This window comes from Phaethon aethereus (genome assembly GCF_964289735.1).
Source record: "Phaethon aethereus genome assembly, chromosome: 9".
NCBI lineage: Eukaryota > Metazoa > Chordata > Aves > Phaethontiformes > Phaethontidae > Phaethon > Phaethon aethereus.
In genome coordinates this window covers 24112820-24130142 of record NC_138585.1, presented here as the reverse complement: position 1 = coordinate 24130142, position 17323 = coordinate 24112820, and the positions used below count along the sequence as shown (strand labels likewise).

At 43.5% G+C, this 17323-nt stretch overlaps 1 protein-coding gene across 1 annotated transcript in view; it reads left to right on the top strand.

Moving 5' to 3' along the window:
• The window catches only part of LOC309408032 (uncharacterized protein), a gene marked incomplete at both ends in the record, with an annotated part of 202120 nt that overhangs the window by 155852 nt on the left and 28945 nt on the right, over positions 1–17323 (top strand). The window contains 11 exons of the mRNA XM_082003741.1: positions 142–300; positions 2990–3121; positions 5121–5249; positions 5631–5759; positions 6588–6722; positions 7727–7861; positions 8273–8398; positions 9503–9634; positions 10546–10674; positions 12287–12418; positions 15413–15541. Of these exons, the coding sequence (XP_081859867.1) occupies positions 142–300; positions 2990–3121; positions 5121–5249; positions 5631–5759; positions 6588–6722; positions 7727–7861; positions 8273–8398; positions 9503–9634; positions 10546–10674; positions 12287–12418; positions 15413–15541 (1467 nt within the window). The remainder of the gene's footprint in view (positions 1–141; positions 301–2989; positions 3122–5120; positions 5250–5630; positions 5760–6587; positions 6723–7726; positions 7862–8272; positions 8399–9502; positions 9635–10545; positions 10675–12286; positions 12419–15412; positions 15542–17323) is intronic.

The window sequence follows — 17323 nt, the reverse complement described above, 5'->3', positions numbered from 1 at the left end:
TCGGCTGTGACTGCTGTGCAGACTGCGCAGGCGTGTAGCTGGAAAATCTAGGAGCATAACATAAAAAAAAGATGTAAAAGAGAGGAAAGCGTCACGGAGGAAGACCCGGGACCGGGTCCTGATGGCACGTGTGTCTGTCAGCCCTAGGTGGGGAGGAGGCAGACGCCGAGGAGGCAGTGGGGTTCACCGGAGCCCCGGGGCTGCAGTTCAGAGGGCCCCCCCAGCTCCTTCGCTACGCGCTCGGTGCCGTCTACGAGGACGAAGACGCACGAGGAGAGCTCACCCTGGTGCACAGGGTCGGTGAGTGAACGAGCGTCGCTTTCACCCCTCGCAGCAAACTCGGAGCGTAGTCTTGGAAAGAGGATTCAGGGCTAGAGCGGTGCCGGGCTGGCCAGGCCAGGCTTGAGCCGTGAGCGGGAGCAGAGGGGGGGTGAGCATGAATCCCTGCCCGTCCTCCACGCCAGCAGGGAGGAGATGCTGCCGCGTGTCCCATCCCACGTGGGACAAGTTTGGGGAACGGGGAGGCTCCCCAGTCGCAGCCGCTGCTGCCTGGATGCGGGTGAGGCACGGGAAGAGTGAGCAGCACAGCAAGAAAGGGGTGGGAGGCTTCTTGGAAAAACAGGGTGTCTGCACAGAGCCCCGGTGGCGACGGACGGAGAGATCCTGTTCATCCCGATGGCGAGAGCGTTGCGTGGGCTACTGCAGCACGCAAAACCCGTCGAAACTGCTGTACTGAGAGCCAGCCCGTGGGAAACACTGCCTTTCTCCTAGAGCTAGGAACGGGAGGTGTGGGGACGTGCGTCTGCGTGTTTACAAGCCCTTTTATAATAATTGCAGGGGTTTTTGCTTAAGAGACGTGCGTTCTTGTTTGTGGAAAAAACAACCCCATGAAGGTTTGGGCCCTGTTGGTGCTTTGAGCACGTTCTCCAGGAAAAGCATGGACCCATCCACGTAGAGCTCAGACTGGCCGAGGGCTTGGCACAACTGGTGGCAAACGGAGCACAGGACTACGCACGGTCACAGGAGTGGGTGCAAGGCAGCTTCGCACCCCACCTGGACTTTGCATGACTTCAGTCTTTCCACCTGAAGGTGGAAATGTCACTGCTTAAAAGTATTATGAGTTGAAACCCTGTGCTTTCTTTCTGATGAGTGCAGTACGTGCTGGTGAGTTACCAGGGAGGAATGAGATTTCTTATTTTTATTATGTTTGTCCTGTGATTTTTATACGAGCTCTAATTACTCATCCGAGGACTGTTCCCTACAGGCAAAAATCAGGAACTGGTCTTGGCTTTAATAAAAAATTAACTTATTTTTATGAACAAAACTGTTAAGACCTCCCAAATTGTGTAGCATCCAGATGGACTCAACGATGGTGATAACCAGTTGGGAAACTGATAAATGAGATAACCACAGGCAAAATGATCAGGCCTAGAAACCACAATCAAATATTTATTGACCAGTTTTCGCATGTTTTATTTATGTTTAGCCACGGAAATTTGGGTGTTGTCAGTCATAGCTGAGCATCTGCACTTTTTCTAAAGCACAAGTTTTGCAGCACGTGATGGTTTGTAGGAAAAGGTGATGGAGAAATGAAACTTTTAATGGATTAATAAGTTCTTTTAGCTCCAAAATACTAATTTATTCCTATACTTTCAGACGTATTTTTGTGCTGCTATCTATATTGTAAAAATACAGCTTTAAACAATAAGCTGGTATAAGTAATTAACTATTTTCTATAGGTTGAATGACCTTTTAATGTAGTAGCATGATGGTTTTAATGGTGATTTGTATTCTTCTCCTGAAGTATGATTTTGTAACCTGTTCCAAGTGGGAGCACTGGGATTCTGAATGTCTCTGAAAGCTTGGGCATTTGTTCAGCATCAGAAGAAGGAACAGTTGGGTGCTGAGACCTAGAGGAAATCTGGTCTCACATAGAAAATTACTGGTGAAAAGCAACCAGCCCACTGACTTACTGTTAGCTGAAATAATCTGCCAACTTGCTTTCAGGTGTTGGTCAAAATCCCTTTCCAAAAAGCCTCCGGCCACAGCCATTAAGCCTCGAAGGCAATAAACTGACCGTGTGGATAGGGTCTTAATTTCACCCAGATATTTTAGGAGAGAGTAACATTTATGTTCTGTGCCTTTCTCAATAGACCCCACAAAGACAGAACATGAGGATGCACGTGTCTGCGCATGTATGAGTGCAAGGGAGAAAAGAAGGGTGGGGAAGATGAGAGGAATGCGTTTTCCTATTTCTTCATTTTTCTATGTAGACTAATCTTTTTTTTCATATCCATGAGGAAGAAAGGAAGTGATAAATGTGTATTATGCTTTGTTTTCCTGGAATAACACTTGAACTATGTTAAAAATATCACTTGACTGTGCTTAAATAGCACCACGTCTACCCACTACAATAGAAGAACAAAATGGGGAGCCTAGCAAGGAGAAAATGAGATTCTTTCCCAAGAAATACTTCTAATCATATACCATATTATCAAGCATTAGGTGCAAATTCACTTTTTTTGAAGGCAGAATATTTGCTTTTAAAAAGTAGTTTTAAGTGCTTTTGGGGGAGTTAACATCATTTAAGGGAGTAAATTCCAGCTGAAGTCACAGAATCACAGAATCATTAAAGTTGGAAAGGACGTTTAAGATCATCAAGTCCAACTGTCAACCCAACCGTGCCCACTAAACCATGTCCCGAAGTGCCACGTCTAAGTCCCCGCTTTCCTTTTATTTCTGCTCTACAATTTGAAGAGAAATTTGGGAATCTCCATTTGGGACTGTCTTTTTGAGGTGACTCGGTGACAATTACAGTGCTACCAACATTAATGCTAACAATGTGAATACTTTTTTTCAGTCTCTCAATGCTGTGCAGGTTCCTTTTTGCACTTTTGCATCTGGAACAATAGGTAAAGAGCTTGCGGAGGTATTCTGTCTGGATGCTCACTAAGCCTTCTGTATGGGGTTGTTTTTTTTTTCATTTCAGTTTGCCTTGATAACACTTTTGGCAATGACTGTAGCTTGAGCTGTGAGGATTGTCTGAATGGAGGCAGATGTAACAGTGAACACAGTGGCTGCATTTGCTCACCTGGGTGGACCGGTATTATCTGTAACGAAAGTGAGTACAGTGCGTTTGAAAGGTGGGGACTTTGCCCCAGCACCGTGACGCTGCAGATAGGTAGGAAATAGGAATAACCTGTTGTGCTTTTAATCTGTAAAGCTAAGGAGCACGGCTGCCTCATCAGCAGATCAAAATTTTATTGCAAAGTAGCACATGAAATAGAAATTTTAAGGAGTGCTACGGTACACAATACGAACTCCCAAACAGCGAGATGTCTGCCCTCCAGTGCAGTACAGTACCGTACCTCTTCCAAAGTTTTGTGTTGGTGTTCATTCCTGTGCACTCTGCTGCTGAAAAGTGCCAAGGTTTGCCTGCCATGCTTTGCTGCACAGCTTGCCTCGCTGACTTTCAGAAGTCTGTCCTGGCAGGTGGTGTGACAGTCTGGGTGGACATAGATGCTAAACTTGATTTTGCCTTTATAGCATCCCAAGATATTGCGTTTTTTGTTGTTGTCGTTGTGTTGGTAAACTTGGGCCTGGGTTTTTTTCTCATCGTACTTTTTATTATTACCATAATTTTCTTGGGATGGTTAATTTTTAACACTGGAAATTGTATTTTTGAGAATTCTCGTGCCAAGCCAGCCAGTGCCCTTTGTACTAGCTTGCTACTTTTCTTATTCCTGCCTCCTGGCAGATCTTTCTGGTTTGGAAGTATGTGTCAAAACCAACTGGAAAGATAGAGCGACAATTTCTCAATGTACCACACGCCGTTCTTATCTGCAGTTCGGCAAAACTTGTGTTGCCGACCTGAGACTTTATACAGCATTCTCTCTGCATGTTTGAGATGGGTCTCTCCATTTCATGGTCTATGGCGTGATGGCCCGTCATACTTAGAAAGCCTGTGCTGTCACTGATGAGACAAATAGATGATGAAGAATTATTACTTAGCATCGGTAGACAGCAATCTTCAAGTTAATCTCCATTAAGGTTGTTTAGGAGGCATCATCACAAGGACAAAAATACAGAAAAAACAACAAAAGATTGAAACCAACAGTCTGTACATAGTTATTTTGGGAGACTGCTTGTGGGTTTGGTTTGTAAACACTGGGGACAGCTGAGAGAATAGGAATGAAGAGGATTAATATGATAATTTCTAGTCTACCTAAGACAGTTCAAGCTATGAGGTTAGGATATTTTATTCATGGTGCTCTAGTGGTTCAGGATAGATTATAAAAATTTCAAGACAGGATACAAATTCTTTAGTTCACTTCATAAATAATAATAACGTTTGTGCTCTGTATTTACAGTAGATATCCATGCACGTAAACTGGTGGAATTTGCCTCTGGATTTTAAAAAACATTAATGGGACTGCGTTATTGAGCCAAACCTGCAGTCCAATGAAGTAGGCATTGACAATGATAAATACAACATATAATCTGTATGAATTAGCCGTATGCAATTACTTTCACTCTTTTCTCTTGCTTTCTTAGTATACAGCATAGTTCATGGGTTTAGGGTAAGCTAAATAGCTGAAAAAACTGGAACTAAATTTCTGTAATAACGCATGAAAGAAACCGAGTGAAAATTGATGTGAAATGTCAAGTTTCCTAATGTACATTGATAAAATGTCAGTTAAGTCAGATGACTCCAGCAACCGTATTTACTCAGCTAGCTCAGGCTGCAAACAGTGGAGCAAGGCATTTGTTTTGCACTGGAGCGACGGGGGCTTTCGGAAGGAATCCCGTGCTGTTGTGGATCCATTTCTGCCATGATCATCTGGGGAATTTCAGAGACAGTATTAGAAAAACACAATGTTATTTTTATTATTGTACTGGGGGAGGGGGAGGCTGTTTAAAATATTTATCTCCAGATATTCAAAACTGTGCTTTGATTTTTAAGCTTTGCACTTTATAGGCAATGTTTTTTGAGCCCCGTGCGTTGTGCGGAAGGTAGCGTATGCCGGGGAGAATTTGGACACATCACATACTGCTGCACTTCATTTCTAGCAGAGGCGAAGGATGTCTTGGCCCATTCATCTTCCCTGCTCTCTCCGCAGCTTGCTCCCCCGGGACGTACGGCAGAGGCTGTGCCGGCGCTTGCGAGTGCCAGAACGGAGGCTCCTGCGATGCCGTCACGGGGCAGTGCCGCTGCCCGCCCGGCGTGCACGGCAAGCTCTGTGAAGACGGTAGGGCTGCCCTTGTCTTGCCAGGGCTAGCGTGTGCCTGAAACCTCACCGCTTCTTTCCCCTTCTTTCTATCTAGAGGTAACTGTGCATGGTAAATCTTAGGGCCTGAGTGAGAACAGTCTCCGTTGCGCGAGATGTACTATAGCCCTGCGGCTTGCCTTGCAGTGACTTCTGTTCAAGTAATAGGCAAGACAAAGAGTGAGAGCAAGCAGGTGCCTTGTAAGGGTGGGCTGCACAGAGCCCCGGGTCAGCGACAAAGCTGGCGTGTCTTCTCTGTAGTGCCAGCTAAAAGAGCACCGATTCGTATGTCAAACACATGATCAAATGTTCATGTTTTAACACTTAAGAGCTGATGCCTTGTTGTGTTTGTGCACTCAAAAGGTTGCCCAAAAGGCTTCTTTGGGAAGAACTGTAACAAACCGTGCAACTGTGCCAACAACGGCTACTGCCACAGACTCTATGGAGCCTGCCTGTGTGACCCCGGGCTCTATGGGCGCTTCTGCCATCTTAGTAAGTCCCCATAATTTTTCAGATCAGTTTACTTAACACATGCACAACATAACAGTCTTAAAAAGATTGCACATCACGTGTAAAATGAGCAAGACTTTGGGTTCTGCAATGAGCTGGGAGTAGCGGGAGGACGTGACTTTTGACGTGTGTGAGGAAGCCCCAGAAACTTCATTAATCTTTTCCTGTAGCAATTAACCTTTGCCATAGGGGCTGGGATTTACTAACTCACAAAGGTGTGGACTACAGGTAGGGTTGGGATGAGCAGGTTAACGTTAGGCTTGTTTGTGAGGTTAAAGTCTGGTTGGAGAGAGCCAGTGGCTGTCAATACGGTTGGAGTGGGAGCCGAGGAGCAGGGCTGGTTGGGGCAGGATGAGGGCAAAATGTTAAATGGGAATAAAAAGAATTAAAAAAAAAAAAAGTACAAAAGAGATGGTCAAGTTTCTTTGCACTTACAGGTTTTATTTGCAAAATCTGTACAAGATTGAAAAATAGTTGTGATGATTTTTTTTTCCTGAAAGCTTTTGTTTTGGAGTGTATCCAAATATTTTTTCATTCAGATACTTAACCAAGTTTGCTTTGAAACATTTCTGGTTCTTACATTCACCACATATGGCTTGAAATTAAATGAATTACTTAATATAGGAATCATGTAAACTCTATTTTACACACCCACACATTAATAGGCACTGTTATAGGAATGTGGATGTATTTGCTGAAAGTAAAATGAATGTTTCGCTTTTTGCAGCAGCTGCATTCTGCAGCAGTGTGCAATTTCAAAAAACTCATGCATAATTAGAAAGCTAATGGTTCCTTTTCACCTGGCTGCAGCCTGTCCCAGGTGGGCCTTCGGACCCGGCTGCTCGGAGGAGTGTCAGTGCGTGAAAGGGCACACGCTGGAATGCAACGCAAGGAACGGGACTTGCACCTGCAAGCCTGGTTATCACGGCAAAAAGTGTCAGAAAGGTATAACAGAAAGCCAGATTCCCTGTGTCTGCTTATTCCTTTGTCCTAGCATTATTTCTCGTTCTTCCTCCCATTTGCTTTGTTCAGCTGCTGCTGCTACTAATATATTCCTATTCTACTAATTATTTTGCCTGTGGTTTTTCATACAGCAAACTCCACAAGTGCCTGATTTCACAAGGCATAGAGGGACATCAAGGGGAATACAGCTTAAGAATGCAGGAGTTTTAGCCTGATCAAATGACAACAGAAACCTGGAAACCAAATTCTAATACAACACGAAATAATGGAGATTGCAGGAGTTTTCACTTTTGTTCTTTCCTTTTTCTGCACAGACAGTAAATAAGTGGTAAAACCTGGGGTTTATGGCAGCAGGGTTATTTGTAAATGGTTCAGTAATGCTACTTTTCCTTCAAATTTGCAGGTCTTTGAATTCAACTTATTCTTTGTAGTTTTTGGGGGTAGTTCAAAGAGAATTGTATTCCACATTCATGTTTGCATGTCTCAGTAGCCCTCTCCAGACAGTAATGGAGTAATGCAATAAAGATTCTCCCTTCAGATTCCTCTCGGGCAGGCAGGAACATGTCAGATTTATGACACTAGTTCTGGGGGGGTTTGGTGGAGAATAATAGTGATGATATTTAATATATTTAGCATTCTTGGTGATGTGCTTAGTTCTGGGGCAGAGCATCCCTTGCCTAGCACTGGCTTTGCACCAAGGCAGAGAGCAGCAGAAGGTACAGACAGATAAGAAGAGTAATTCTGTAATGGCTGTAATTGAATATATCCTTAAGTATTCTGCCACTCGTTTCTGGGTTGTATTTAAGCAGTAACCTCTTTGAAATGACCGTGCAAGTGTTTAATAAGTATTTACACTTTGTTATCAGCACCTCTAAAATGTACATTATAATACATTTTCTGCAAGTTTCTGCTAAATTATTTTCTGCCTTCTGTTATTAACTCTTCCTTTTTCTTATACATGTTCTGTGTCTACTTGCATTTTCCAGAGTGCATGCCTGGCTTTTATGGCGCTGGTTGCAAACTGAGGTGCAACTGTCCTCCTGATGTTTTGTGTGATCATGAGACGGGAGTCTGCAAGCATCCTTGTCCGCCTGGATTTCGTGGAGAAAAATGCCATTTATGTAGGTACTCACTGCATGTTTCCCTGGGAGCTACACTTTGGATGGGAAATAGAAAAGGGCACATTTGTTGTTGATACGACTTGGCGGTTCCCCATGGAAGCCAAACTGATACTTGGAGCCTGGCAACTGCTGTGTCACTCTGCTTGCAAAGATCAAGGCCCAAGGCTGAGGCTAGTTACTAATACTAACATTTGTCCAGGTGACTATAGTTCCTTTTAAAGCTTCAGGCACAGATTTTCTAGAGCTCTGTTACAGTTAATTACAGACCACCGGTTGCCGAGACACTGATGCTACTAACATAGGTCACTTTGTACCAGCACACCTCAGTTGAAAATTGCTGGTGGTGGTGTCTCCTAATGTCTTCAAAATGCTTTGGTTTACTAATTGTGTCTTTGGGTTTCTTTTGACCAGCTTGTCAGCCTGGGAGCTTTGGGGTGAACTGCCGGCAGAGGTGCAGCTGTGGAGAAGCACCATGCAATGCAAAGACAGGGCAGTGTATTTGCCCAGCTGGGAAGACTGGTGCTACGTGTGAGCGAGGTGTGTTTGGTGTTGGGCTAGGGCGGTGAGTGTCTTGCTTTGACAGACATGGTAAGAAGTGGAATTATTCTGTTTCCTACCAAAACTGCTGCAATGCAGTAGACTTCGTTTGCAGGATGGCTAATGGATAAGTCTTGGTGCAGAACATATGACATCCACCACATGGGATCACTTGTAAAGGAGGAAGCGTGATTCAGTTACCTGTCTCTCTTCTCCAGTTAATCATAGTGATTTTTTTATGCTGGACTGGGTTTATACAAGTTGGGCAGAGATACTGGGGCATTGCAGCAGCTCTGAGTCCCGGAGCAGAGCTTGGGACCATGCTGCCATATGCACATAATGTGCCTCAGGAGCTGTTGGAGGGCCTTGGCCAAAGACAGCTATTATGGAACCAGCAGGTGAAGAACCTGGAACAGAGGAAGGAATTAGAAAGGGTAATTGTGGATAATTAAGTAAAGGGATGAAGAAAGTCTCAGGGACACTGAAATACCAAGGGGCCACGGGATGTCCCTCTACCACTTGCAGAGCTCTGGCCATTGCATGCCTGAGGAGCATCTGCCCTGCGTGGACCTGGGTTGTGCCTCACCACTTCACGGAGCAGGAACCTGGTGAGGGAGGTGGAGCTGAATGGAGACCTGGGCTCCACGTTGCATCCATCCCCCTGGACCGTATGACTATCCTGACCCCCACTCAGCCCAGCAAAAATACAACAGCAGCCCACCCCTCCTGCATCTGTCTGCAGGTTACCGTCCTCTAGAGATTTCCTTTGCTGACTGCAATAATTAATTTTTCAGATATGTCCAAATACTCCTGCAGTACTGTATCAGAAACCAAGCCAATAAACAGCTGCACCATGACCAAAGTTGGAAGAGAGCCTTTGGGTCTCTCTTTAGATGTGTTCTCGCATGCTGCAGTACAGAGGCATGTTGACTCTTTCAGAAGGCTTGCTGTGACAGCGCTGTAGGTCTGTAGAGCTAATAAAACAATCCTTTATCCACCTTAGTTTTACGATTATTTTTAAATACTTCAAGGTAATGGCAGAAATCTATAACTGCCTTGAAGCAGAAAATGGCACTGAGGAAATCTCATCTACTTTTTTCCTAGATTGCCCGGCTGGCCAGTGGGGACCGGACTGCCAGTCCTACTGTGAGCCCTGCACCAACGGGGGACGGTGCAACAGAGAAACTGGAACCTGCGACTGTGCCCCTGGCTACACCGGGGCATCCTGCTCTGTGTGTACGTCCTCACATCAGCCTTCCCCGTGAAAAGAGTCAGTTTGAAAATTCAGGCTATGGTTTGATTTCTACCTTGCTGTTTTGTGAGGTGCTTGTTACATTAGACACATTGATCCAAGATAAAGTACCCTGCGGCTTCAGGAGTTCCTCGGGTTGGATTTGACATTATTTACCGGGGGGAGTTTACAGATAATGCAGATGACAAGAAAAACTGCATCCCAAATCAATGTTATCATTAGACCTAATTTATGGCAATGTATACTTAGAAATACAATGCTTAATAGCTACAATACTTGCATTGTAATTCTGGTTGCTTGGCAAGAGGTGCCGACCAACTGGCCCCTATGGCATCAGTCTTGGGTTATGATTGCAGCAATACTCCTTGATGTAGCTAACTGAGGATTAAATGGTAGCAAGGATGGAGGAGCAGTATCAGTGCTGTCTCTGCGGATCCACCAGAGACCATCTGTGCTACTGTGGCACGGCTCCTTACCCAGCCTATGAGTATTAAAGGCTGCTTGGGTATGGCTGTCGTGCTGGCAGTGTAGACAGGCTCTCAAGGACAGCACTGCTCCGTGCAAGACCTCAGTGGTGGCATATTTTTTCTTCTTGTTACTCACAAAATGGCTTTTGATGAAGGTTTGCTCAGCACACTTTTTTTTCCTTTCTCCACTGATTGATCCTGATGTGTGGAAGTACCCAAAAGTCATTCAAGCTGTTCCTGCTTTACAGGACTCAGCCCCAGACACCTCGTATACAAATTACAGATGTTTCTTTCATTTTACAGTTCTGATTTTGGGATTCAGCTAACGCATGTTTTAGGGAGCAAGCTGTTGCTGTCTTGTTTGAAAAGATCAGTCTGTGCCTGAGTTATTACCTAGGTGAGATTGCAGTCTGTTCATCTCTTTTCAGACTGCCCTGATGGTTACTATGGACAAAATTGCCAGCTGTTGTGCAGCTGTAGCAGCAGTGCTCAGTGCCACCATGTCACCGGGGAGTGCACATGTTCCCCCGGCTGGACTGGCCACGACTGCAAACACCGTAAGTCAAATGGGTATTTGCTCCACAGGGCACGCAGTATCTCTCAGGGACTTAACCGCAGATGTAAGAACCAGCTCTGTTTGTTCTTAGTCTATTACAGTTTTTTAATATACTTTTGCTAATCTTATTGCTTCTGAAATTGTGGTTTGCACAGCCTGGGTGGTTATAATCCTTAATTATCTAGGTTCGAGGTATTGAAATAGATGGCTGATGAAGTGCAAAGTATTGATATAAGCTCTTATTTCAACACTATGGATCCTTTTGCCCAATACCATCTGTCCTGTCAGCATTTTGACTGACAGACAGTTTTGTTTTTCATTTTCAGCGCAGATTAGTTCTGAGATTAATTCTCAATTTTTCATTTTGTTTAGGGGAGATTTATTCAACAAGTAAGTCACATGTACAGTTGTGTGTCTTAAGGTCACTTCTTAACTTGTGAATATAAATGCTGGGAGAAATTCTGTTCTCTGGAAGAGCAGAGCATCCTTCTGTTGACTTTAGCATCGTTCTCCATATTGATGGTCGTGTAAGAGTGCAGATTTGCCCTTTTTGGATAGCACTGCATAAATGTTAAGCCATCCTTCTTGATTCTTTCCTTTTCCTGTTGCACATCTTTTCTGCTTGATTTGTTATGATCCCTCTTGCAAAAAAAAACTCTTTCTAAACTTGGTCTTAAACACATAAAATCGTATGAATTAATTGCTAGTGTTGACAGCAGTAAGTTTTGGACGTGGTTTCTCAGGCTTGGTGCTGGAGAAAATTCTAGGAAAATCTGAAGTTTCCACCAATACATGTATTTTAAAAATCAAACCAGTTGGTAATGTTTAGAGCCATTTAGATAGCTTTCCATAACTCCCTAGGCTGTCTAAAGAATTAAGAGACCATGGCGAAGAAGAGCTTTTATTTCTATTCAGGATAAGGTACAAGAAAAGTTGTTTTGCAGAGGTGTCTCAGTAAAGGCAGCTCTTCCAGCTGTTGCAGACTGGGCATGAAACAGATGCCCAACTCCAAAACCAGGTTTCTGTTGCCCTAATTGGCACTTTGATCTTTATTCTTACAATAGAGGAAGGAGATGCTGTGGCACGTTGTCGTAATCATGTCAGTGTTATGTGATTTTTATCTTTTTTTTTAGAATGAAAGCAGTAAGTTGCTATAACAATGATTGTTAGTTTTCTCTGTCTGCATCCATGTTGTGTTTCCTAGTATTTTGATGAAAATATGGAGGATGCTCACAAATCTGTCTTTTTTTATCCATTAGCTATTCTGGTTATGCAGATTTTTGCTAAGTGAGTCAATAGCTGATATTTTATTTCCATGAAATTATGCATTTGTGACTGTGGATTGATAGATACGAATTGACTATGAATGATTAGTTTTATGTGGATGGAATAATATCTGCCTACAGACCCCTATTTTAGCTGAAATAAATCAACAAAAATTGTTTTTTTTTCCATTGATTTGTGCCCCATTCTGCAGCTGCAAGTCTAGTCCAGAGCACCTGTATCTTAAGGAGCCTTTTTGCATCATTTCTGTTCTTTCATTTAGATGTAAAATAATCCATTAGCTGAGCTCGAAGTTGATTCTCAATGTTGAACACTGCTTTACATTGCAGCCTGCATTAGCGGCCGTTGGGGACAGCGCTGTGAAAACACGTGTGTCTGCAATAACAGCGACGGTAGCTGCGATCCGGTCACCGGCTCCTGCTTCTGTGAGCCGGGATTCACTGGGAAACACTGCGAATGGAGTAAGTTGCTGCTTTGTCAACACAGGAATTTGCAAAACCAAGAAGCGGAAATTGTGTTTTTCCTGATAATTCCCTCCAGGAAGACCTCCAGGCTGTACCGCCTCCGGTCTGCCGGCGCATTGCAGGGCTCTTGGGTTTCATTGGGGTTAGATAATTTCCCTAATTTGCATTCCAGAAAAGTTATTTTCAGACTTGTTTTGGACTCAACAGCTATTTTTAATGTTAAGACCTCGTGTGAGTGATAGGATTGATGTATATTTGGCTCATGGCATAAAAGTTTCCATGTCGGTTTTATTTATCCAGTTTTAGGTCTGCACTTTTTCTTCAGAAACCTTTTTTTAAGGACAGGCATATAGAAATGCTTCGCATGTACGTAACAGAAGCAAAACCAGGGAAGTTTAAGGTCCTGTATTTATTAACAACAAAAATGCACAATGGTCTTACCAGAGGCCTGTGATCTCTGCTAATCTGTCTCTTAACACAGGTCAATAGCAGATACCTTAAGAGGATTAAAAACATGCATATAGGTAATTCCTGATATGTTTCCCTAGGTTTCACCAATTTGTTGCTTCGGAGGTTCTTCACACAGAAGCAATGTCTCTGTATTTAATACGACTTGATTTTTTTTTTCCCCAATTAATGTGCCTATTTCCTTTCTGATTCCATGCAAATGTTTGGTATCCACTTCATCTTGTGGCAACAAGTTACATAGTTAAGCTGCTATTATTATTCTAACTATTATTATTATTGATTATATTGATGTTGTTAAATAAGAGACATATTTTATCTGTTAGTATAACAATCTTACAGTAGTACAGATGTAGCTACCAGAGTCTCAGTAGTGTAGACAGAATTAACCACTGGTGTCACACAGAAATGTCAAAACAATTAACCTAGAACAGTGACTTAAGACAAAACTCCCGGAAAGTTGATCTTACAGCTCTTGTTGCTGTTGGCACAGAGGGAATGGAAGGACAGTTAGTGGGAAGACCAGCTCCCAGAGAAAGAGCTGCCAGCTCCCCTTCTCCTTCTCTTTTGACCTCTCTCAAAACAGCATCTCTGCAGGCAGAAAGTAGCCAAATAGCTGGTTGTAATCTTCTCTGGCAAGGTAATCAGTGAAGCCATTGCCACCGACAAAACGTCTGGCAACGCCTAATGTTCTGTCTATGGGTTGTCTGTTTTATTCAGTCTGCTTTTTATCCCACTTTAATTGTGTCTAGGTGTGTATATATGTGTATGTATAAAAAACACATATATATGTGTGTGTGTGTGCAAGATTCTGAAAGCCATAATTCTTCCCTAAACATTGTTGCTGCCTTGGAGGTGAGATCTTTACTACCCCTGGAGACCTCCTCTGTTCCAAAGGCATCTCTAGCCTCTTGCTGCAGGTCAGGCTCCTTCCCTTCACGGCTTTGTAGGCAGCTCAGGTTCCCCAGCGAGGTGGAGGTATCTCGGCATGCACTGCAGCAGCCTGCACCTGCTCGAGCAGGGTGCAGATCCTCTGTGATGTGGACTGCGAAATCATTTGTGAAGTGTACTGACCCATTGCCATCCCCGTGAAAGTCTCAGCTCCAAGCTAAACGCCGTAGGTTTGAGGAAAGCTCAGCTGAGAGCCCCACACCTCCTACTGCACTGGAATACACTGGAGTAGAAGTGCACTTCTATGTATTTACTCTTTAAACTAGTGTAGGAGGCACGAGGCACGATGATCTGCAGCTTTGGGAATGGGAGGTGATGCAAATGGGATTTTGCACCAGTTCAACCCTGGGACTGAATTTCAACTGTAAGCGCAAAAAATACATTCAAACAACTCCGCATTTAATCAATACCCCATTTTCCAACACAGATGATTGAAAGCAAAGAAATACTTAAGGTACCTTGCTATCCTTCTGTCTCCCATCCCAACCTATAGCCTCTATAAGAGACCCAGGGGTTGCCTCTCGTCAGTAGAGTGACCAAATTAACACCGTTCCTCTCACTGCCCACCTAAGGCTCCGCGTAGGCAGCACCAAACCCACCACTTCATTCCAGACGTAGAGTTGTCTTTGAAGATCCTCGTTGTTTTCTGTTCTCTGCGATTCTTTCCAGACTGCCTGAAAATCACTTTATTGATGTAAATGCTAAAATCATACACTCTTAAAAGAAATCTGGCAATAATCCACCTAACTTATTTAGAGAGGAGTTCACAAGACCTTCAAACATAAGTAGAGGCCCTGTAATACTGTGTTTAGCCAAGTGTATCTTTATATTTCAGCCTGTCCAAAATATCTAATGTGAATTAGGCAACTAGCCCTCTTCTTAATTGATTTTCCTATAATCCTGGAAGAAATTATTTTTGTTCTCAAGTGTTGTTTTCTTTCTTCAGATAGTTGAGTACCACGCAAATCTTTTAAAACATCTTACGTTAACTGCTGTGGAAATTTAATTGTTAATCTGTCCCCCAGATGTAAAATTTTTTCTTGAATTTTTCAAAGCAGAGCCTGAAAATGAAGTGTGCAGCTCTCAGTTTGGAGCTTTCTAAAGGAAGCCACCACATTTCATGCTTTCTCCAGCTTTCTGGGGAAGGAGAATTTCCAGTAAAACACAGGATAGGGCCTCAAAAGGAGGTGCAGAAGTGGGGAACTTTCCCCCTCCTGACTGATGAAGTCCCAGAGGAGATGTGCATGTACACAATTCCAGACCAGTGTGGAAGGTGTCATCGAGCAGAACCTGTGAAGTCACAGGCTTTGCAGTTATCAGAGGATATTAGTTTTCTGGGCAGGATTTAGTCTCTCAAAACCCTGGTGTTTTTCTAAAATAGACCTTAATGAAAACAGCCCAACTTACCAGGACCCCAAGGAGAACACTTAATCACATCACTTTTAAGGCATCACCATTATGCCTTGATTCTTCTTTTGGAAATAGTAAGAATTCCCATGTAGCTGAAAATTCCCCCTTGATTCCTGATCTGCTCCAGAATTAACCCGTCATCTGGCTTTGGTTCCTCCACTGCAGGATGCCCCGAGGGAAGATTTGGCCCGAGCTGCGAGTACAACTGTCAGTGCCAGAACGGAGCTGCCTGCGACCACGTGAGCGGAGCCTGTACTTGCGCGGCGGGCTGGACGGGAACCTTTTGTGGAAGAGGTATTGCTGCTCCCTCCGGTCCCTTTTGGGTTATGCAGATGGGTTTGGTTTTTTAATGTAGAGAGCTGGTTTTACAATTTGCAGCGCCTGATCTAAATAAACTATTGAACTGAATTGGAAGACGATACCAAAATGTGCGCTTCCATCCTAACTCAGCAAAGCATTTCGCTGGGTGCCTAGCATTGGGCACATATTTTAACATGGTTAAAATTAGATAAGTGCTTAAGACTCCTGCTGTGTCACATCTTGATGAAGACTCTTTTTTTAAGCAGAGTCCTACTGTTTGAACACTGAGCAGAAAGATGCTTGTCCTGCCTTAGACTTGCTTGTTCCTAGTGCCTCCCTGCAACTTTTTAGAGAAACACGTGGATCTGTGCATCTGCCCAAAAGAACTGTTTAAGAACAGATATACTTTAATAAATCCAACAGATCATTTTCTATTACCTGATCATTTGGTAAAGTGTTGGAAAAGTTGGACTGGATTCCTTAGATACGCTATTGTGAGTCGGCCTGCGGCATCGTCTAAGGAGGTTGACGTCATGCTGCATCATTGTGCAGATCATAAAAAATAGAGTCTTGAATACAACAGAAACAGCACGTAAGTCAGACACTATGAATTTTCTTTATGTGTAAATGATTGCAGATTCTACAAATGATGATAATTAAGCCCGAGTCACAATTATTTTACTTAGAAGGCAGCTTTATCAGCCAGTTTACAAAGGTAGCCTTGCAGCTGTGATAGAGGGAAGCGGCAGCACTCGCAGGCAGCTGCTGCCCTCTGATGGGAAGGGAGGTGCTCCACAGCCTCACCAGTCACGAAGCACAGCACCTCACTGGCTGGAGCTCAGAGATTGCTTCTTGTTTCCCTCTCATTCTTACCAGGAATCATTAAAAAAATAAATACTCTTTTCAAGGTTCTGTTGCAAAATGTGCCTCATGATTTATGGTATCTCTATTATGTCCCTTTTTTAAACGATTTAGTTGAACTCTGGTTTTGTAAGTCTATCTTTTTTAATTATTACTTTTAACACAAAGAGCAATACAGGCATCGGTGTTATGGTGTAAATCTGTTCATTGCAGCAAGAATCAAAATGGGGACAAAGAGGCTAAATATCCTTTGCCAAAGTAGGTGTGAGGAATATGGAGAAGCTTGGGTGATGTCTATTGGGAAAAAAACCCACAAGTCTCAGCTTCCAAATCAGTCATGTTGGACATTTTTATCTTTTAAAACTCATGAAAGAAGATTGTGGAGGGGAGAGTAGAATTCAGCGCTTACCATTTGTAGGACCCTGTTTTCTACGTGTTTTCTCTCAAGCAGACAGGGTGTTTGCTCTGAGCTGACCTGTGTTACCTTTACTGTAGAAAGTTTCAGCCAGAACAGTTCCGCTGCTTCCAAAAGATGAGGAGGGAGGAAAATGTGTGGGTGGTTTGCCCTTGGTAGAACCTTCTTGGCACCTTTTCTCCGAGGAGCTGTAGCACTTCTGTTTTTAGTGACTCAGAGACTGGCAAGGTTTCCTTCTGGCAGGGATGTGCTTTTTGCCGTCCTCTTGGCAATCCACCTACGTTGGCCAAGCTCTGTGCCTTGCAGACGAGAATGTAGAGATTGAGACCCGGCACAACTGAGTTGCCTTCAACTTCTGACATAGTGCTGATGCTTCATCCCAGGGCTGGGAAGGACTTCTCCATCATCACAGAAATATTGAAACTGAAACTTTTGCAGCCTTCTAAGTTCAAAGTCCTAGGAGAAGACAATACCTTACAAAATCTAATATTGATCAATAA